At 44.5% G+C, this 22,873-nt stretch overlaps 1 protein-coding gene across 1 annotated transcript in view; it reads left to right on the forward strand.

The window, feature by feature from the left end:
* CUBN (cubilin) overlaps positions 1-22,873 on the forward strand; it is a 166,347-nt gene that overhangs the window by 3,337 nt on the left and 140,137 nt on the right. The window contains exons 6-17 of the mRNA XM_014945868.1: positions 1,198-1,301; positions 6,987-7,113; positions 8,314-8,482; positions 9,037-9,168; positions 10,385-10,480; positions 11,365-11,486; positions 12,995-13,181; positions 14,900-15,018; positions 16,875-17,109; positions 18,451-18,632; positions 19,486-19,648; positions 19,858-20,048. Coding sequence (XP_014801354.1) covers positions 1,198-1,301; positions 6,987-7,113; positions 8,314-8,482; positions 9,037-9,168; positions 10,385-10,480; positions 11,365-11,486; positions 12,995-13,181; positions 14,900-15,018; positions 16,875-17,109; positions 18,451-18,632; positions 19,486-19,648; positions 19,858-20,048 — 1,827 coding nt within the window. The remainder of the gene's footprint in view (positions 1-1,197; positions 1,302-6,986; positions 7,114-8,313; positions 8,483-9,036; positions 9,169-10,384; positions 10,481-11,364; positions 11,487-12,994; positions 13,182-14,899; positions 15,019-16,874; positions 17,110-18,450; positions 18,633-19,485; positions 19,649-19,857; positions 20,049-22,873) is intronic.

Here is a 22,873-nt window from a genome sequence, read left to right on the forward strand (position 1 = left end):
GCCTGTTCCAATGCCCGACCACTCTTTCTGTGAAAAATTCTTTCCTAATGTTCAATCTAAACCTCCCCTGTTGGAGCTTGAAGCCATTCCCTCTCGTTCTGTCACTAATTACTTGTGAGAAGAGACCAGCACCAACCTCTCTACAGTGTCCTTTCAAGTAGTTGTAGAGAGTGATGAGGTGTCCCCTCAGCCTCCTCTTCCTCACACTAAACAGTCCCAACTCCCTCAGCTGCTCCTCATACGATTTGTTTTCCAGCCCCCTCACCAGCTCCGTTGCCCTCCTCTGCACTCGCTCCAGCACCTCGAGATCTCTCTTGTATTGAGGTGCCCAAAACTGGACACAACACTCGAGGTGTGGCCTCACCAGTGCCGAGTACAGGGGCACAATCACCTCCCTACTCATCGTTAGGTTGAAGGGCAGCACATCTGCTTCTCAACAATATCAGTATATACCAAAAAAAAAGTGCAGGCCGAGCCATCGGGCAGACTCTGCGCTGTTGTCCGCGGGCGATGGCCCATGAAGGCAGTGATTGCTTGGCAGTTCCCACAGCAGAGAATTAGTCTCTGGTTTTTGCTGAGCAGAGAGAGCTGAACTGCATGCCTTGCTGTTGCTCTTACGCAAGGATAGAGAAAGACTGGGGGAAGGGAATTATGTTTATTCAAGCTCAAACAAATTAGACAAACGGGGGTGTAAGTAACCAATCCCGTTCTGAGATTTTTCAATCCAAAGACTTTACTGGCAAAGGCTTCAATGGTGCTGTTACATGCGCTAGAGGTGGAAAAGTTACATCTTCTTTTCAAAGGCTCTCAACTTGAAAGTTGTCCCAGCAGGAATTGGGTCAAAATTGCTGTGCTTTCAAGTCTTAATAAAACAGCATCTCCTGATAGAAACAGTTTGAAAGAAGGTTTTCTGAGCCTTTTGCTAGCAATCTGGGAAATAGGGGGGGATGACAGTATTATGCTGTCCATATGCTTTCTGCAAACATCTGAAATATTTTATCCCTCGTCTGACTGATAACCAGGGTCACAGAAACACAGCTGAAATACAGAGTTTTGTTATAATGTTTCATAAGGGAAGCTGTGTTGATAGTGGCCCATGGTTTGTATATCTTTGGAAACTATATTAAACATTGGCTCCATGGTTTGCTTCGTTTCTCAGTTATTTGGAAAATAAACTGATTTTCCATTTTATCTTAGGGCCTCCTGTGTTCCTTGGATGTTAATGAATGCCAGATTTATGCTGGAACAGCGCTAGGCTGCCAGAATGGAGCTACTTGTGTGAACACACCAGGCAGCTACAGGTAACTTTTCAAAGCTATACACAAAAACCCTATGTGAAATGCTTTGCTATTTTTGTACTCAATATCATACCCGCTGCACAAGTTCTAGGATTAAGTCTGTTTAATATCTGTGCACTACAGTCTGAAAGAATATAAAATCCTCAATATACACTACACTCGAGCCCACCTCAGACACAGAAGGCTCCCTGAAGCCATTGCCTGCTTCGACACAAGAAGAGGAGCGAGAATCAGATTTTTCACACAGCTGGAAAGGAGGAGGCTGCAAATTGGAGACAGTTTCTGGTGACCTGGCTCTCTGTTGTAGGTGCAGATGATTTGATGGAAATTTACTGCACCATGGTGTGCCGACAGGGCAGTGAGATATGGCATGCTGGTCTGTAACCAACACTCACCAGCATGCCCACCTAGCACAGCCCTATTGGGTTGGAGTGCTGACCTGCTGGAGGGTAGAGAGGCCTTGCAGAGGGATCTGGACAGGCTGGATGGATGGGCTGAGGCCAATGGGATGAGTTTCAAGAAGGCCAAGTGCTGGGTCCTGCCCTTGGGTCCCACCAACCCCCTGCAGCGCTACAGGCTGGGGGCAGAGTGGCTGGAGCTGCCTGGCAGAAAAGGACCTGGGGGTGTTGGTGGCCTGTGGGGTGAACAGGAGCCAGCAGTGTGCCCAGGTGGCCAAGAAGGCCACCAGCATCCTGGCCTGTGTCAGGAACACTGTGGTGAGAAGGACTCAGGATGTGATTGTCCCCCTGTACTGGGCACTAATGAGGCCCCACCTCAAGTGCTGTGGGGCCCCTCACCACAAAAAAGACATTGAGGTGCTGGAGCGGGTCCAGAGAAGGGCAACGGAGCTGGGGAGGGGTCTGGAGAGTAAGTCTTATGAGGAGAGGCTGAGGGAGCTGGGGGTGTTCAGCCTGGAGATGAGGAGGCTGAGGGGAGACCTTCTGGCTCTCTCCAACTCCCTGAAAGGAGGGTGTAGCCAGGGGGGGTGCGATCTCTTCTCCCAGGGAACAGGCAATAGAACAAGAGGAAACGGTCTGAAGTTGGGGCAGGGGAAGTTCAGATTGGAGATTAGGAAAAATCTTTACCCTGAAAGGGTTATCGGGCATTGGAATGGGCTGCCCAGGGAAGGGGTTGAGGCACCATCCCTGGAGGTGTTCAAAAGAATTGACATGGTGCTTGGGAATATGGTTTAGTGTTGGTGTTTGTGTTTTGTTTAGGGCCTTTTTTTTAAAAATTATTATTATGGTTGGACCAGATGATCTTAAAGGTCCCTTCCAACCTAGACGATTCTGTGATTTTCTGTTATCACCTTCCCCTGAAGAGGAGTAAGGAGATGAAGGTGAATAGCTTTGGCCCAGCAAAGGCTTTGAGCTGTTGGAAACCTCTTGAATACATGGTCATCCTTGATCACTGGCATTCCCAGCACACTGCATAACTCAGCAATGCCTCCAGCCCCTCCAGAAGTGCAGGCTCTGCTGAGACTGCAGGGGAGCAGGCAATGCACGGGGCTGCCAGGTGGAAACAGAGGAGAAATGCTGTCTGCAGCCCCCTGGCCAGGAGGGTGCCTGGGCTGCCCGTGTGTGGGCCCCCCTAGACATGAGATCCCTGAAGCATATCCTTCCCTGGCTGTGCCCAGCTTCTCAGGAAACATGCTCTTGTTTACAGGGCAAGCCAGCCTGTGAACGTTCTGCCTCTTATTTTCCAAAATGTGGAATAATCTGGTAAATAAATAACTTTCAGATATAATGCAAAACTCTCCTTGTGCAATGGGAACAAGCCAGGGTGGAGAACATGCCGCAGCTTTCTGCAGAGCATTCTGTCTCCTGCTTCAGCAAGAAAATCTTAGCCCCTACAAGTATTACCTTGTAGTGCTTATAATGCTTTGTCAGTATTTGGAAGAACCTCCCACAAGGGAAGTTCTCCTGTAGTGCTCCTCACACTTCAGCGTTAACACGGAGCCTGCTGAGGTGTCATTGGTGCGTGGTGCTTCCTTGTCAGCTTTTCTTTGATTTCAAAGGATGTTAGTGGCTTGCCTGCAGCTGTCCCCAACAAGGACATTTGTCAAAGAAATGACACACAAAGCAGCCTGCCTTCACTTGTTGTTTCTTACTGTGCTCAGAGATGTGGTGTACGGGTGTGTGACTAAATTAAGGTTTGAGAGGACAAACCCTCTGCATTTCTCACAAGTGTTGTCATTGAGTTACAGTCGTGATTCCTGAAAGTTTTCTCCCCAATGTAATTCTTGCCCTCCTTAGTGCCTGCTGAATCAGTGCTTCCTGAAATGGACCTCTTCACAAATCATCTATATCTTGGTGTTATTGCTCTTGTATTATTCCCTCAGGATTATTGAGGGCACTGAGTGATTACTGAGCCCTCTCCCCAACCCCATTGTACTTTCTTCACAGTCTCCCTTCACATACTGTCTGTCTGTCTCCTGAGTGCTCCCCAGATGCCGAATCCATCCCCAGGTAGAGCATGACATGGCTCTTTTAAACAACTGTGAGAACATTGCTGCTAGTTTTCCTAGGCCCCAGCAACCCAGGTCACCCCATTCCTGCTCTGGTGTAGTTATATGCCCCATATATGCAGTATGGACTGTGGGTGAAGAAAATGGTGATATTTAACTTTCCATAGCCCCTGGTGATAATACCAGGTGAAGAGCTGTACTGGATCAAGTACTGGCAAATGGAGCATAAGGCAGTCTTCACTCCCTGCTCAGATTCTTTACTTGCATGCTTCAAACCATAATTCAGGAAAACGAGCAGGTATTCTGGAAATACCTTCCTGAATCAGGACCATAACAGGCCATTGCATCACTTGGGTGAAAGGCCTGTGAGATGTCCATGTCCATCAGACTTTTGTGGCAGAATCAAAATAATGGAGGCTTCATCATGATAAGGCATCAGCAACAGGAGAGAATGAAGGCAGTGCGTTGCAATTTGGCTGAAGCTCCTTGCAACATGACCTACTTCTTGAAGATGTTCTTTGAGCAACTTAGATGGGTAGCAGATTAATCTTTGACAGCCTAGGCAGGAGACAGTGCTGTTGTCCTCCGTTGGAGCCGTTCTGATTGCCTTGCTGCGTCCTTTGGAGTTGAACATGAAGCTCTGAGTGTACTTTGAACAGAAAAAGGTGATCTGGTTCCCTGAGCTGCTGCCTCTGTGCTTGCCCAGGTTGAGCTACCGCACTGGCGAGATGGTGTTGGTCTATCTGCCCTCTCTTACAATAATCAACATGTGTCTTACAGTACTGCAGACTGCAGTTAAGCATTAAGCCATTGTGTTGGGGTTTTTTTAAGCCTAAGTTCATCCAGGTTGCTTGTCCTGGGTGCAGCATTTAGTTACCTGCAATTGGCTTATCAAGCTGCTCTTTCAGCTGAGCAGCTTATTAATAAATTGCTCCAAGGTCCAGATCAGCTGCACTGGAAAAACCTGATTCAAATGCTGCAGATAAATGCTTTTACAGACTAGTTTGCATTAGCCAGCTTAAAAGCTATCAAAGGGGGCTGTCTGCCTGCGGAATGTCTCTGTGAGGAGCAGACATCAGCAGACATCACAGCATACCTGATGAGGTTCAACAGGGCAAGTGTAGGGTCCTGCACCTGGGGAGGAAGAATGCCAAGCACCAATATAGGTTAGGGGTGGACCTGCTGGAAAGCACTTCTGAGGAGAAGGATCTGGGGGTCCTGGTGGACAGTAAACTCTCCATGAGCCAGCAATGTGCCCTTGTGGCCAAGAGGCCAGTGGGATCCTGGGCTGCGTAGGGAAGAGTGTGGCCAGGAGGTGGAGGGAGGTCATTCTCCCCCTCTGCTCTGCACTGGGGAGGCCACAACTGGAATCCTGCGTCCAGTGCTGGGCTCCCCAGTTCAAGAGAGACAGGGAACTGCTGGAGAGAGTCCAGCGTGGGGCAACAAAGATGATGGAGGGATTGGAGCAGCTCCCTGATGAGGAGAGACTGAGAGAGCTGGGACTCTTTAGCCTGGAGAAGAGAAGGCTGAGGGGAGACCTTATCAATGCTGACAAGTATCTAAAGGGTGGGTTGAGGGAGGATGGAGCCGGACTCTTCTCAGTGGTTCCCAGTGACAGGACGAGGGGCAACGGGCACAAGCTGGACCATGGGAAGTTCCACTCCAATGTGAGGAAGAACTTGTTTGGGGTGAGGGTGGCAGAGCCCTGGGACAGGCTGCCCAGGGAGGGTGTGGAGTCCCCTTCTCTGGAGATCTTCAAGCCCCGCCTGGATGCTCCTGAGTGATGTGCTCTGGGCAGCCCTGCTTTGGCAGGGGAGTTGGGCTGGATGGGCTCTAGAAGGTCCCTTCCAACTCCAATAATTCCATGATGTAACTAGAAGGCAGACAAGTGTCTCACTGTCATTGTTATAAAAAGCTAGCGGACTGTTAGGAGCCTTTCTGCACATTTAAGTCCCTTTCAGTTGTGTTTCAGATCCTCAGATTTGGTCCATGTAGAAATAAAGCGCCAGAGAAAAGGGAAATATTACCTGATGGCTTAGAAGCTCCTCGTTTCACTTCCACTGCATATGTATGGTGCTGTGACTAAGGTATATCCTATAAATAGCAGTGTGATGCAGCTGGCAGCCTGCAAGCCAGATCCCTGCTGCGGGATGCATCCCTTCTGCCCACTTCTTTGTCCTTCCCACCTCATCAGCCCCAGATGCCTCCTCCTGCCCGCCACGCTTGCCCGAAAGCTGGGCTGCTGCTGGGAGAAGAGCTGCCCCATGCTGAGGTGTGGTTGTGAAGGTACCCTGTGCTCTGGCATGTGGCTTTTCTGCTTGTTGCTAGATGTAGGGGTTTAGGCACTCGGCATCATATGAGGGTCATAAACTGAAACACAAGGTTTGCATGCGCTCTGACTGAAGGGGAGATTTCCAGGCTCATAGTCTGCTGTTAGTCTTGTGTTAGACATTGCTTTTTTTCTGAATTTTCACTTCCAAATGTAAAAAAAAAAAAAAAGAAGGCTGTATATATTCCCATAGGGTCACACACTCATGGATATACACAAGTGTGATTCTTGAGTCTCTGCTGAATGGGAGCCTTTGCCTCTGTGCATGATTATTAATGGCATTGCCAATACTGCTAAATAGATTTCGTGAGAAACACCACATAGAGGGAAGGGTGTGGAAAGATCTCTTACTATGGCAATATGTGATCTTTAGAAAGGTTGGTGCTGGTCTCTTCTCACAGGTAATTAGTGACAGAACGAGAGGGAACGGCTTCAAGCTCCAACAGGGGAGGTTTAGATTGAACATTAGGAAGGAATTTTTCACCGAAAGAGTGGTCGGGCATTGGAACAGGCTGCCCAGGGAGGGGGTGGAGTCACCATCCCTGGCTGTGTTTAAGGGCCGTTTAGATGCAGTGCTGAGGGACATGGTGTAGGGGAGGACTTTGTAGAGTAGGGGAGATGGTTGGACTCGATGATCCCAAGGGTCTCTTCCAACCTAGACCATTCTATGATTCTATGATTCTATATAGGCAACATCTTGATTTTTCTGCTTGCTTTCACCACTAGCTGCTCCTGTACTCCAGAAACCTACGGGCCTCGCTGTGCCTCGAAGTTTGATGACTGTCAGGCAGGATCTGAGGTGCTCTGTGGCCATGGCATCTGTGTAGATGCAGACAGGGATAGTGCTGTATATAGGCAACATTTTGATTTTTCTGCTTGCTTTCACCTCTAGCTGCTCCTGTACTCCAGAAACCTACGGGCCTCGCTGTGCCTCGAAGTTTGATGACTGTCAGGCAGGATCTGAGGTGCTCTGTGGCCATGGCATCTGTGTAGATGCAGACAGGGATCAGCCCAACAAGGTAAGGAACAACAGAAGTTGTGAATAAGCACCAAATAATGCCGAACACCGCAAAACTGCGTAGCACATGCTGCTGCTGAAAAAACAGCAAGAAATTCCTCTCCACAACGTAACGTAGCCTCTCTGTTGTCCAAAGAACAGCAAAAAGAATTGAAAATGCCTTGTGTCTTGTTAGACGTGCTTGTCACAATGTCAGATCCACTGCTACCTCCCTAGGGATCTTGGGAATATTCTTTGAATAGTCAGTCTTACTTGAAGCATAATGTTCTTCCTGTTGAACTCATTATTTGGGGAGTTCTAAGCTGCTAGACTATTTTATTACCTAAATGATTAAGAAGGACAAACATCATGAATCTGTTTTTTCCTGGAGAAAGGTATACCCATGGAACGTTATTGATGGTGGCCTGGGAGCTGCCACCCTCCGAAACCACCCACCCTGGCATGCCTGTGCTCTTTGATGCTCCTGTACACCCATGCACTCTTCCAGACAACACCACATATTCGTTACCATACGCTATAAAAATCATTCCTTTGCTGAATTTGTTATAGTTTTCACAGCTCGTCACTTGGTTTCTGCCCATTTCTGTGGAAAAAGCTTTTCAAAAGGGTTCAGAGTTGGCTTAACAGTGTCTGCTCCTGTGACGGTCAACAATAAAGCTCCCATTAGCTTTAATTGGACCAAAGCTAGAAAAATGCTGAAATCTGGCCATTAGTTAAGTTTACTAGAGAGAAAATTGTTTTCCTCCAAGAAAATGTATATTTGCAATTTAATGTCAACGCTGCACATGGCAGGGATTACTGAACACTTTGCTTAGAAGAAAAGAGCCAAGTTGATTTCAGGTTGCTTACACCGATCTGTTTACCCTGGTTACAAAGCGAGTTGATGACTTTTAATTATGTTTATGTACAGCTCGTAATTGCTGTTCATTTTCTCTGGGAGCTTTGGGGTAAATTACAGGTTTCTTTTATGAACATAATGAATGAGCTTGTTGTTGCTTCCATAATCTAAATAGGTAAATTCAGAGGAAGAAATAGACTGAGAAAACTACCGAAGAAGCTTATAAAACAGAACATGTGAAATATGTATTGCTCTGAAAGCTTTCTGACGATGATTTTAAAGAAATTTTTATAAAATGAACTCCTCCTGACACTTGACTGTTCTAACTGTCTAAAATAAGCAATGTGCTGTTTGCCGTGGCAGCCCAAGTACCACTGTATCTGTGACACTGGCTGGATGTCCCCCCCTGGCAGCCCTGCCTGCAGTGCTGACGTAGATGAATGCAGCCTCCCTCATCGTCCCTGCTCACAGAACCCACCTGTGCAGTGCCACAACACACCGGGCTCCTACTGGTGTGGTCCCTGCCCCGCAGGTATCGCCTCCTTCCACACTCTCGGGTGGGAGGGGGTACCTTCATGTCCATCACGTCCTCTTGCCTTCATGTAATAGGTCTGGGGTACCTTCATGTCCCTATGCCTACTGCCCTAAGGCAATATAAACATCTAATTGTCCCCTTAAGCCATACAACCTATGATTCCTTTTCCTGAGTTGGGTAGGCAGTGTGTATAGAAGGGGAAGTTAAAGTGTATCGTAACTGGAGTTATGGTAAAGCTTTGCTCCAAATTGTACGTGTGTGTACTAGGTCAGAACTGTTTAGGTTAAAGTGCTTTCAATTAAACACACGTTAAAATAAATAAAATGAAATGTTCTTGCACACACGTCTCCACCCTGTTGTGTTTGTAACCTATTTTGCAGACCAGGATTAACTTTCATTACTTATGAGAGGGACAGGTCTTCTCTTGTGTTAATGAAATGAGATTCAAAAGTCATATTTTTCTGCTCTGTGAAAAGATCTAGTCAAAGAAGAAAATGAAAAGGCCAGGAATTTTCTATTTTAATGTCTCTCTCTCCTGTGGTTCTTTTTAGGCTGGCAAGGAAATGGCTTCAGTTGCCAGGACATTGATGAATGTGAAAGTAATAATGGAGGCTGCTCCACAGCGCCAATGGTTCAATGTATCAACACAATGGGATCCTTCCACTGTGGGCTTTGTCCACCAGGTAAAATGGATGTTTTTGTTGGTAAAACTATAGAAAGACCTAAAGGATGAAGACTCAAAACATTTAAGCCTTTTTTATGGTAGACTTAAACTGAAGATTTGTCTTATATACAGAAGCATCACACAAACAAAGCAATGCTGTAACATAGAATGCTATTGCAGTTTGGGCTGGGCTGGCCACTAAACGAGTGACAGATGCTGTGCTCTGCAGAGTCCAAGTATATTCAAACTACTTCAGCTATAAGTGAACATTCTGTAGAGTATGTCTATAATGATGATCCTCTGAAATGTGTTTCTCTTGTGCTCAGTGCCCTTTTCAGTGTCAGAGCCGTGATGTGACGAAGTACCTCCTTTATAAGATCATTAATGAGAAACAAGGGTTGTGTAATTATGCTAGTAATTTCATTGTCTGTATTCATTGAAAGAGTATCCTGTGTGCCGTAAATCAGCTGTATTGTCTGTCTTAAAAAAGCCTAGATAATTGTTTGTCATGCTCTGAATGCTGTCTAAGGCGGCAATGTTTCGATTGCAGTACAGGCCAAGCAGTGGAAATCATGACTTACATCTTTCTAATTTGTGGTTTTTGATTTAAAGTGCTTTATGAAATGCATGCTATCAATACTAGAAATACTAGCAGGAAAAAGTGTTTCTAATTCACCTTTCAATTGCTGCTTAAATGGCAAAAGACTCTGGGTTACTGAGCATTGAAGAGCTATCGCCGTGCTGGAAATGAATCCTCAGGCAGGTTTTGATGTGGTGCAGTGGACCTCAGTTCTGGCCATGCTTTGGTCCTGCTGAGCCTCCCGGGAGGAGCTGGATGTTGTGTTTGAGACCCAAGGGCAGATGTGGTGTGCAGCAGGAAGCCCGGAGAAGGTTGGGGCTGGCTGGGTGCAGAAGCACAGGGAGGGAAGCACATGGTGGCTGAGAGACCTGAGCTCCTATGGCCTCGCTCTGACCACACCTATATTTGCCTAATAGTAATACACCTTTTTTCTAAAATCAGGGAGGACTTGGAGATGGATTCTGATCTTAGCTATAGTGTAGGAACCACAATAAATATGCCAGGATATACTCCAATGGCGATCTCAATGTTCTAACTGCAGAAGACTCTGATTTTACACCATAAATTAGTTCTTTTTCTCACCAAATTATTGTTTTGCTGCTGATACTCAGAGAACATATTTGTTATAGACTAACTGAGATTTACCTCTGAACAGGTTATGAGGGAGATGGTCAAACATGTACCCAGGTTGATATCTGCTCAATAAATAATGGAGGGTGCCATCCTTTGGCTACTTGTACCTCAGCTCCAGGTATGGTGCGCTCTTAAGGACTGTGAGTAACACCAGTGTGAATCTCAAGGAGGGTTTGGTTAGGCTGAGTCCACTTTGTAGCACTGCATTTCTATTGCAGTCCCTTCTCCACAGCCAGTTTCACCTCACACAAAGGAATTTACAGTCAGATTAGCTAAAGCCAGCAGGTCTTTCCACAAACACTGACAGAAATAGATTTAGGCTCCACCAAAGAGCAGATTTCATCATAAAAATATGGGGATCTAAAGGGTGAAAGTATCTAAAGGGCTGGTTGAAGGAGGGTGGAGCCAGACTCTTCTCAGTGGTTCCCAGGGACAGGACAAGGGGCAACGGGCACAAGCTGGACCATGGGAAGTTCCACTCCAATGTGAGGAAGAACTTGTTTGGGGTGAGGGTGGCAGAGCCCTGGGACAGGCTGCCCAGGGAGGGTGTGGAGTCCCCTTCTCTGGAGACCTTCAAGCCCCGCCTGGATGCTCCTGAGTGATGTGCTCTGGGCAACCCTGCTTTGGCAGGGGAGTTGGGCTGGATGGGCTCTAGAGGTCCCTTCCAACTCTGAAATTTAGTGAAATTCGGTGAAATTCATGTTTTTTATGCAGTTTTCCAGTTTCAGCTGCTTTTACTATTCATGTCTTAACTACCCTTTTAGTACTTCTGTCATTTCCCACAAAGGTGACCTTGGACTCTCAGATACCCATAGCAAAGCAGCACTAGGAATTTTTCCATAGTCAAACTGGACACTGACCAGGGAACGTATCAAAAGATTAAATAAATTAGAATTATATAAAGGCTGTGTTTCAAAATGTCAAGGACCTTAACTGTCATGGTTGGTATTGTCATTGTAACAAGGACCAATTTATTTTCTGAATCTTGTCTCATCTCCCAAGGGCCAATGCCGTTTTGTTCCTGCACATCTGGGTACACTGGAAGTGGATATGGGCCAAATGGGTGCTCTCCTCTCAGTGATATCTGCCAGCTGCAAAACCCTTGTGCAAATGGACAGTGTTTGGTAAGTGCTGGACTCCTCACAATTCATGACAATGCTTTGTAGTTACAGAATCTTGATGGTTGGAAGGGACCTTTGAGATCATCGAGTCCAACTATACACACACACCAAAAAAAAGCAAAAAAAACCCAACAAGCCAGCAATCTCGGGCACTAGAGCATGCCCTGAAGTGCCACGTCTACACGTTTCTTAAATCCCTCCAGGGATGGTGACTCCACCACCTCCCTGGGCAGGCCCTTCCAGGGCCTGACCACCCTCTCAGCAAAGTCATTCTTCCTCAGATCTCATCTAAACCTCCCCTGCCCCAACTTCAGACCATTTCCTCTGCTCCTGTCATGATTCCCTTGGGAGAAGAGGCCAACCCCCACCTCTCTACACCCTCCTTTCAGGGAGTTGGAGAGGGCAAGGAGGTCTCCCCTCAGCCTCCTCTTCTCCAAACTCAACATGCCCAGTTCCCTCAGCCTCTCCTTGTGTGACTTGTTCTCCAGACCCCTCCCCAGCTTGGTGGCTCTCCTCTGGACACGCTCCAGCCCCTCAATGTCCTTCCTGTGGTGAGGGGCCCAGAGCTGAACAAGTATGGTTATAACCAGTAACACCACAGAGAGCAGGGAGACTGAAAGCTGAGTGCAGACACAGTAAAGGTAATGAGGCAAGGTCAGCAAGGAATGGGAGATCAACGGATAGACCAAAGGAAAACCAAGTGAGTTTCATGGCACACAAGCTATTTCTTTGTGCTTGAAGTGGAGGCAGCAGTCTTGGCACTAATAACCAGAAAGGTGGTAGCTGGTACCCCAGGCTAGCGATGGGATACTGGTGCTGGTGGGTTTTTACTGGTGCTGAGTGCTTTAGACCTTTGCTGATTGGTGGTGTGGACTCATTCTCATGCACAGCGACCATTTACTTTGTCCACTAAGTTAGAGGTATTAGAAGACTTGATAATAAGGAAAAATAGTAAAGGTTGAGGCAGAAGAAATGGAAAAGAGACACACAGAATGAGGAATAATGCAGAGAAGGCAATGAAATTTTTCCCATTTCACATCCCTCAGGGTGAAAAAGAAAGTTAATAGCCCACGTAACTGCAGTGCAGACTTCCCAGAGAACAGGCCTGAAAGAAATGATTTATAAATCACTGTTATCTTCACTTGCTATTTATAATGTTTAGATAATATGATTGAGTTGTTTCTAGGGTGATTGTTTCAAAGCCAAGCAAACAGTTTTCCGAATGGCTAAATGAATACAGATTCTGACTTTTTAGAAAGTAATTTGAAGGAGCCCTGCAAAGAAATAACTTAATAGAAAAAACAAAGAGCTAGATAATCTGATTAGGCTTTGGGTTTATTTTGGTATTCACCAGTGACCATCAAGGCTCTTAAATTCCAAATGTTTTATTTCTTTGCTCTGATATCACCCCATAAAACGAGTGTAAGTATCAATCTTTCTGCCAACGACATTGATTCCTTTAGGTGATCCATGCTCATTGTTCATTTTATTGCATTTACTTATACCCGTAGGCAATAATCTCTGGATATTTCTGCCTGTGTAACGCGGGCTGGACAGGCCCTAATTGTACGGAGAACATTGACGAATGCGTTAGCAACCCATGCCAGAATGGGGGGAGCTGCACCGACGGGGTCAACGGCTACTCCTGCGAGTGCACCGGTGGCTGGACAGGACCTCAGTGCCAGACCGCCCAGCAAGGTACGGCCGGGACCTCCTCCCCAGGAGAAACAGGCCCCCAGGCTTCAACGAGGAGATACTTGATATTAGATATGATTAATATGTGAATAAGAACCAAGGTTTGACGGCGGGGGGCGGGGGAAAGCCCAAACCCTTCTTGGTGGATTACAGGTCCCAACCCAAAGTCCCTTGGAGTCGGAGTTTTCCATGAGTTTTGTTTCTAGCTGCTTTGTTTAGCAGTAGGAACGTAACAATGAAGTTGATCTGCAGGCCCACTGGCCTTGAGTAGACGCCAGACATCCTAAAATAAGATCTCTGTTCCTGAGAAAGTGGTCTGGTAACCTGGTTGGGAAAGTGGATCCGATATAAGGAGAATAGATTTACAAGAAACAACGCTTCTCTTTCGTGCGTACTATTTCCTCTGTTGCAAAGCTGAGAAGTCCTGACGTTTTCAGTTAAGACAAAAAGCCAGAAAAGGTTTTCAAGCAGCAATCTAACGAGAGAAATTTCATCCATGAGAATGGGGGACTCTGAGTTTTATAGAGTGGCTGCAAGGTTCTGTCTTTAATGTTGCTTCTTAATATCACTTCTGTTTGCTTGGGATTTTTTGGTCATTAATTTTAATTAAACAAAGTCAGGAGAGCATTCCAGTGAGCATCCCTGTGGCAACCATCTGTCAGGTGGCTTATATTTACTGCAGCTTGCTGCGAAGATGATTAACTTTTCCTAGGACACAGAATGTAAAACTTTCACTGAGGCCCTGTGAAATCTGCTCTGTTTTAGAGCTACTTCAGGCTTTTTTCAATTTTCTTTAAATAGCTAACCAGTAATGTTTTATTATTAAGCACATGTGGAAAAAAAAAAAATTAACTATTCATAATAAAAGGGATAGAAAACCATTTTTTTTAATCCAGTGAGAAGTTATCATGTATCAACTTCTGGTTTAGTTCCTAATTAAGGGAAAACCAATGTTTTTATGACATGACAATTCTGAATCTGGTTGAGAAATGGTGAGATGTTTTAGATGGACACTTCAAATAAAATTATATTATTTTGACCACTCCTTGAAACAAAATACTTAATTTCAGTTTGAGAATTGAATGTTTCTTTAGCATCAGTTCAATGTTAAACTACAGCTGCTTGTTGTACACTGTAGTGGTGTGTGTATTTTATTTTGGGTGCTCTATGGACATATTTTTCTGTAGCTGTTTGGGATTCCCAGTTCACAGCTCCCATTCATTGAATGGCTCAGAGAGAGCAGAGACCATGGTATATCATGAAACATATTATCAGGCCCAGAAATCTGACCAAAAAGAATAAACAGGAAAATAAAACACCTGAAGGATAACTTCTATGATGCACCGCTACTGAGAAATAATTTATATCATGTTCGCTTCAAAATACTATTCCATTGTAGCAGAAAAATGTAAAGATTCAATCTGGAGGTAGCCTTCTGGAAACAAACAGAATCAACATCTTCTGGCAGTATCCATATATTCCTGCTGAAAATCTTTGTTCTTTTTCCAGGAACTATTTTTCTTCCAGGGAGTAGTTTTGTTCATTTTTTGTGATGTCATTCCACTTTAGAGGAAATCCTGAAGAGTCTTTTATGGAAGTATATTTCACCCTTGTTTTAAGTACTTAGGAAGCCAAAGCTATGCAAGAAAGTTAAGATTTTTTTTACATCTGTATAGTGATAGCACAAATGAATCCATTTAATTTTTGCTCTCTTTCTGCAGCTTGTGGAGGATATCTCTCAGGCCTCAGGGGGACTTTCAGTTACCCTAACAGCCCCAACAGCCAGCGGTACGACACTGGGGTCAGCTGTGCTTGGGTTATTCAAACTAACCCCAACAAGGTAAAATAGAGTTCAGGTTAAAGAAACCCTCACTCTGCAGAACCCCTCAGCTCATCAGAGCAAACGTGACCATCTTCCTGCCGCATATTCCAATACTGTGATCCAATCTTTTAGATCCACCCTCCAGTTTTTCAAAAAGATTAGGTTTCAGATCCTTACAAGCCTTCAGGCTCCTCAGCCTAAGAATTCGCTTGGGTTATATTTTCCAGGTTTTGCCAATGCAGCTAAGGATTAGAATGTATCCATCTGCCACCACCTAGAGAAGGTTCCCATTTTACATTGCTTTAGAATTTGATCTGTGAATAGCTGCATGAGAAAAGCTCTGCTCTGGTGGGCTCCAAAGTTGGTTTGTGAGCTAAGTTACTCCAGAACACTTGCATGTTTCTGATTTCCGAGTGCCAAAAATATGGAATACTGAATTCATATTGTCAATGGCTTTGTATGGCATTTGAATTTTTTAAGGATTCATTTTTAAATGTTGCACTCAAATGCATATTCTGGTTCATATCTGCAACTAACAATTTCATTTGTGTTATAAATAACAACTACAAAATATGTTGCTTCACCCTTTAGCATGGGACTTCTTACATGGCATCTAAATACTTGATCTATTTTTGAAATTTCATGGAATGAATTAAGTGGTTTTATAAACCAGTAGTTGCTAGTGGTTTTCACAGAATTATATATATTTATGTGATATATACTTAAACTTGAAAGCCACTACGGTCTTCAGCAGAGGTATATTAAAGCACATCAGTGCAGAATCTGAACATACATAAAGCTGTGTATGTCACTAAGTATCTAGAGTGGGTTTACAAAACACTGATTTTATATGTGGGAAAAAAAGTTCGTTCCATTTTTTTAACTCCCATGACAATATTGTCAATCATAGCAAGGATGAGAAATGTTAATTATCTGATGAGAAAACTGTCATGGGAAACCTGCAACAAAGTATTTCATGCTGTATTTCAAGATTTTCCCATGGCCTGAAATATACGCATATATATATTTCCCTCATATAACAGACAAAGGCAAATGATTATTAGTTTGTAGAAATAATCACAGAATCACAGAATCTTCTAGGTTGGAAGGGACCTTAAAGATCATCTTGTCCAACCGGCAACCTAACTGACAAAAATAGACACCCACACAACAAACAAGGAGCATCATCACTAAACCAGACCTCCCAGCACTACATCAACCCGTCTTTTGAACACCTCCAGGGATGGGGCCTCAACCACCTCCCTGGGCAGCCCAGTCCAATGGCTGAGAACCCTTTCAGTGAAAAAATTGTTCCTAATATCCAGCCTGAACCTCCCCTGGGGCAACTTGAGGCCATTTCCTCTTGTCCTGTCGCCTGTGACTTGAGAAAAGAGACCGACCCCCACCTCTCTACACCCTCCTTTCAGGGAGTTGGAGAGAGCAAGAAGGTCTCCCCTCAGCCTCCTCTTCTCCAGGCTGAATAACCCCAGCTCCCTCAGCCTCTCCTCATAAGACTTATTCTCCAGACCCCTCACCAGCTTTGTCGCCCTTCTCTGGACCCGCTCCAGCACCTCGATGTCTTTTTTTATGGTAGGGGGCCCAAAACTGGATGCTCTTTCCAGAAAACTTCCCTGTCCAAATTTTTCCTATCTATCTTCTCTCTTTCCTTTTGATCCTTAAGATTCTGTAGTATCTTCTTCTGTCCTGGAACTTTTCAGGGAAATGACACAGTGGCTGCAAAGCTCATAGATCCTCACAGTTTGCATGAACAGATATATCTCCTCTATACAGAGTTACTGCATAAACAGTGTTTCAGCAGATGGGGAAAAAAAAAAAAAAAAAAAGAAATTTCTTGTTTTGTTACTTCCCGTTAGATTCTGCGTATTACTTTCCCACTCTTCCAACTGGAGGCCAGTAATGGGTGTAACTCTGACTTCCTTCAAATCCACGATGGGCCTTCAGCATCCATGCACATGCTGGGAAAATACTGCGGCTCCTCACCCCCGGCAGAGCTTTTCAGTTCCCACAACTCCCTGTATTTTTGGTTCTATTCCAACCACACCATTTCAGCTGGAGGTTTTACTGTTCAATGGGAATCTCGGGATCCTGGTAAGTTTAATGAAATGTCAAGTAATTTAGCATCTTCATGGCTTTGGAGCAAAACAAATTACTTATTTATCTTGATTAGGAAACATCAGGAGGAGTAGGACAGTATTTTACCAGGGAGTGAGGCTGAGATGTAGGCATATATGTCACTTTAAAATATTTAAACTCCAACTCTAGGCCTCTGCATGAATAACGTTCTGCTGTTTTTTAAGGCTGTTTTATACCTCCTGTGAGGAATCTCCCAAAGATCATGTGTTCCTGGAGATGCTGTTCTTCTGATTAGTTCTCATTTCTCACAGAAGCGTCTGAGCAAGCAAGTTGCCTTTTATTTGCCACTGAATTTACAAGAGGCTAAAGAGTTTGATTCGTGCTTTCCAAACATGATAGATTGTTAGGAATTTGATTTTAAATTATCTGTGAGATTTTTTGGAATTATTTCCTGTACATTTCTGCCTGAATTCTTGATAACAGCCTTTGTATGATTCTCCCAGGAGGCCTGGCAGTGTATTTCTAGAAGTAAACCCCAAATCATCTGGTTCAACACAGTGTTCTGTGTATTGTCTGGAAACAAAATTGTGCAGTGGGTTGTGTCTTGAAAGGGCCATAGAGCGAAAAAAGTATGGAAAATTCAGGGGGCGAGCAGTTTATTTCCAGAAATATTTATTTAAATGCTTTAAATGTAATTTTTGGAGTAGTTTTTTTTTTTTTTCCTTCAATTGACATTATTAGATAGATAATTACAAACTGATGAATACAGATACTGAAAAGTGAAAACAGATCTTTTTTTAGGGGGGTGAGGGGTGGGGAGCAAAGGAGGAGAGAGGTATGAATGTGACTAAAATTAGGTATAACACACAAGTTACCTCTACCATTCCCAAATGTTATGCTAAGAGGGATTATTATTTTCTTTTTAATTACAAGTATATAAACAGAGTTCACTGTAATTAACTTTTTTTTTTCTAAATGAAAACAGTCTTGTGCTAGGATAAAACATGAAACAAGACTACCAAATACAGAAATTCAGATTAATTTTGTAAATCCAATCCAAAGCACAGTGCTTTTGATTATTCTCCTGAAGACATTTCCATCATAACTGGGAAAGAGTCTTTCTTTTACTGTGCAAATCAGGAAATATTTGGAGTTTTGTTTTTACAATTGAATTGCAGAATTAATTGTAAAATGTAAAGGAAGAAGTAACTTGTTGGTTTCTTTGGCTTGGTCTTTGTTGTTGAATTCATTCTGGGTCCCAAAGTTGTACCTAGTTTTGACACTAGAGGAGAATTCATCTTTTGACCTGACATGTGGTGTTAAAGACTGTGTTCTTCCATGTTTCTTTTCTGCTAGAATGTGGTGGTGAGCTGACGGGTACTTACGGCTCAATAAGCTCTCCAGGATACCCTGGTAACTATCCTGTAAACAGAGACTGTTTCTGGACCATCTCAACCAGTCCTGGCCTCCTCATCACATTTGCTTTTGGCACGCTAAGCCTAGAACACCACGAAAACTGCAGTTATGACCATTTAGAGGTAAAGTTTAATTGTGGATTATGACAAAGTTTTATGGTTATGTTATTGTAAAACAAGGTATTTCAAAACTTTTTGTATGTGCTAAAGGAAAAATTAAAAATCTAAAATTAAATCCTGGGTTGAAATGCTAATTTTTACTTATTCCTACCATCGATGCACACTCAGATACAGGCAGTATAACAGAGAGAGGATGATATGCCACTGCACTGAAGTCAGTAGGAGTCTTACTAGTAAAGAGGATGGGATTCAGGCCAAATATCTGGTGGGATGCTTTCACTTTCTTACAAAGTTCCATCTCCAAACTCCTTGTCAAATGTCAACCCACAGAGAATTAATCAGCCTAAGGAAAACTATGAGGGAATAAGATCAATAGATCCATATTTTAGTACAGTCCATGACTTGATGTGTGAGTTTAGGACTTTTTCTGAAGTGCAAAGTAATCATTACAAAATTCACCAATCCCCAATCATGGGAACGGGAAACTGGTGTGGAATAGCTTGCTCTCCAAAATTGTGCAATGCAGAGTGTGACCAATCATGGGAATGGGAAACTGTGCTCTCCAAAATTGTGCAATGCAGAGTGTGATTTCAGGAAAACAGTTCAACAGTAGATCTCCTGATACTTTCTTTCCCTTTCACAAAGCCCTTGATGACTCTCATAGGAGCACCATCACAGCTATGCTGGTGGGTCAGCTTCTTGATTCCTGTGTGTTTGGAGGAAACTTCCTTTGAGCTTTCCTTCCACCCACCACCTATAATATCTCCTGGGGCTCCTAAGATAACTTTAAGAGTGTTGTTACTGTTCACAGTTGACAGACATGTAATCCTAAATGCTGTTCTGTTGTTCTGTCTAGATTCGAGACGGTCTTCTTCCACAAGACCCTGTCCTTGGTAAATACTGTAGCACTCAATCTCCACCTCCCCTCCAAACCACTGGGCCATATGCATGGATTCACTTTCACTCTGATGAGTTAGTTACTGATAAAGGCTTCCATATTCTCTACACAACATCGCCTGGTAAGTAAAATTCAGCGTTAAAGGTTGGTCTGTGACATTCCTAAGATACAGCCAACAACACATGAATGGATATAATTAGCACTTGCTATTTAATAATAGAAAAATCCTCTTTGATTTGCAGCCTTTGTACAGAGGCAGGCTAAGCTGAAAGAGTTACCATACTTGCAACTGTCTCAATTAATGTGTTTTTTTTTTTTTTCTTAATATAGCAGATCCTAGTTGTGGAGGAAATTACACGGGTAGTGAAGGGGTTATCACATCCCCTTTCTGGCCTAACCCTTATATCAACAACCGACAATGTATCTACGTTATCAGGCAGCCAGAGGATGAAAAAATCTACCTCAACTTCACCCATATGGAGCTGGAGAATCACACTGGTTGTTCATCAAATTATGTTGAGGTGACTTCTCTTAATCAGTTGATATGAAAAATTGATTACATGTGTATACAAAACCATGCCACATAATTTCTGTCCCAGGGGCCACTGCAGAAATAGATGTTAATCAAAAGACTAAGTATACCAATTAGTAGGGTCCAAAAGTCACAGGGGCTAAAAGAGCAGGACTGTACATTTGGAATGAAGCAAAAATAAGAGAACAAGAAAATCTGTCTAGCTTAACACTAATTCTTAATTGGCTGTTCATGATTAGGGTGGAGTTTGGACCTTCAGTAAATTAATTATTGGCTGTTCGTGATTAGGGTGGAGTTTGGACCTTCAGTAAATGTATACTGAACGCAAGAAAAATAGAAATCATACTAAGGCTACTTTGCAGCATTTTCTGGAGCTGTGAGCTACATGGGAAATCTTGATTTTGGCACAAAAAGAAAGTATGCCATATATACATTTATATATACATACATATGTGCATATAAGTATACACATACATATGTACATACGTAAAGCCAGGAGTTTATTGTTAGCCTAACTGAAATCTTACAAGTCTAATTCAAGAATTGTTACTAGTCTAAATGTAATTGTTATAGAAAAAATAATAGTACAGTAGAATGTTTCTATATGGAAAATGTAATAACAATACAATAGTAATATTAATACTAACTGAGATTCACTTGAAGTGATTTTTGTATTTGCTTCTACACCTTGCGCTCTCTTCATTGGTCTGCAGCTCGATATTACATCCAGATTTACTGCTATAGGGTGCCTTTTTAAGTACACTAGATACCATTTCATCATTCTACTTGTTATCCTTAAACCCAGTTTTGCCCAGGTCCGGGTCTGCATTTCTTTATCTGGCGGGGGGTAAGGTTTGACATGGTGCTGCATGGGCTGGGGGTCCCCAGAGGGGCAGAGCAGGGCCGCAGGGTCAGGGCCCATCCCACAGGCCTGGCCAGGGAGCAGGGCAGCCCTGGGCATCGGGCACCTCCCTGGGGACAGGTGTGGGCCAGGGTCAGGATGGGACGTGGGCCTGTGGGTGGGCTTGGCTCAGCAGAGCCCATGGCCAGGCAGGGCTGTGGGGAGCTGGAGACTGGCCCTGCTGCAGCGTCACTGGGGCAGGGCCTCATGGCCCTGGGGGGCCTGGGCCGTGGGCAGGGTGCAGGGCTGGGCCAGGGACTCCTGGTGGTGCCCTCAGGGCCTGACAGGCTCTTTATGTTTGTCGCCCGTACCCCCTTCCTGACACCCCTGTGCTCCTCTGTGCCACGTCCTGACTCGCCACGTCTCAAGGCGTCTGCTGTCATGCCTGGCCTGTGTTCCTCCACACTGCGTCTACACTAGGGCTACAAAGATGATGAGGGGCCTGGAGCATCTCCCTTACGAGGAGAGGCTGAGGGACTTGGCTCTTTTTAGTCTGGAGAAGAGAAGGCTGAGGGGGGATCTGATCAATGCTTATAAATACTTAAAAGGAGGGTGTCAAGAGAACGGGGCTGGTCTTTTTTCAGTGGTGCCCAGGGACAGGACAAGAGGAAATGGGCACAAACCCGAATATAAGAAGTTCCACCTAAACATGAGGAGGAACTTCTTTGCTGTGAGGATGGCAGAGCCCTGGCAGAGGCTGCCCAGGGAGGTGGTGGGGTCTCCTTCTCTGGAGACATTCAAACCCGCCTGGACACGTTCCTGGGCAAGCTGCTCTGGGTGGACCTGCTTTGGCAGGGGGTTGGACTGGATGATCTCCAGAGGTCCCTTCCAACCCCATGTGATTCTGTGCGTCACAATATTACAGTCATAAACACCTCATCCTACATGGAATGAGTGCCGGATATGGCTCTTTGTATAAAACTGAGGCTGCACCACAGAGAGGTGAACAGAAGTAAAACCAACTGGGTTCTGACAGCCAGTGGATTAGCCAAGGTCCCCCCACAGTGGGAGCAGGGAGGAGCAAGCCCTGCAACCCCTGTGTGCTTAATCTCTTCTTGACCAAGCGGGGAACAGGCCCCTGTGAGCTCCATGCAGTTAATCTGTTTTTAAAAGATGCTATTGTGCTGACATCGTTCCCTTCCCTTCTCCTCTAATTCAGAGACTTGGGTTGGAATGAAGTGTAATTAATTTCTGAAATGAGAGGGGAAGTGTATTTAATGAAAACAGACAGCTTTTGTTTGTTTGGCCTGGTACTCCTGTTGCCTAATTGCTGGCAGAACAGCAGCTAAATTCACAGCAGCCAGAGAAACAAAACCATTTCTGTTGAACGCAATCAGTTTGTATTAGTTCAGCAAGGCATTTACCTCGCCGTTCCCTGATCGGTCACAAACCATTCAGCTTCCCTGTGCTTCTGTCCTCCTCTTCTTCCCAACCTCTCACTTGGTGGCTCAGCCCAGAGCAGAGGAACAGGACTGACATTTTCTGAGCAGGGCGGTCAGTGCAACTAAAGAACTAAAGAATCAAGGCCTGATTTTCCACATATGTTTTTTTCTAAAAAACACTGGGTTTTATCATGAAGTTCAGCTAGGGAGGCAGCTTTTGGGCATTCCAGTTAGTTTAAAAGTCACTCTCAGACAATTGTTTTGTCTCTTTGAAAAGGTGCAGATTATTCCTGACCCTGGAGATACCAGGAAACCTCAGGGACCAGACACAGCTCACAGGCACCTTCTCAGGGAGGGATGTTTAGTCTCTTACTAAGGAAGGAACAGCCTGGGCCCAGGTATCTGCAATAAGAAACTAGAGACAATAAAACTTTTTATTTAAGAAAGACTCTGATGTGGTGCAGCAGAAGTAAGGTGTTAGCCGAGGCAGCTCCTTCTCCTTGCCATCCTTCTAACTTGCGATAGGAGACA

Source organism: Calidris pugnax, unplaced genomic scaffold, assembly GCF_001431845.1.
Source record: "Calidris pugnax isolate Ruff unplaced genomic scaffold, ASM143184v1 scaffold19, whole genome shotgun sequence".
Lineage (NCBI taxonomy): Eukaryota > Metazoa > Chordata > Aves > Charadriiformes > Scolopacidae > Calidris > Calidris pugnax.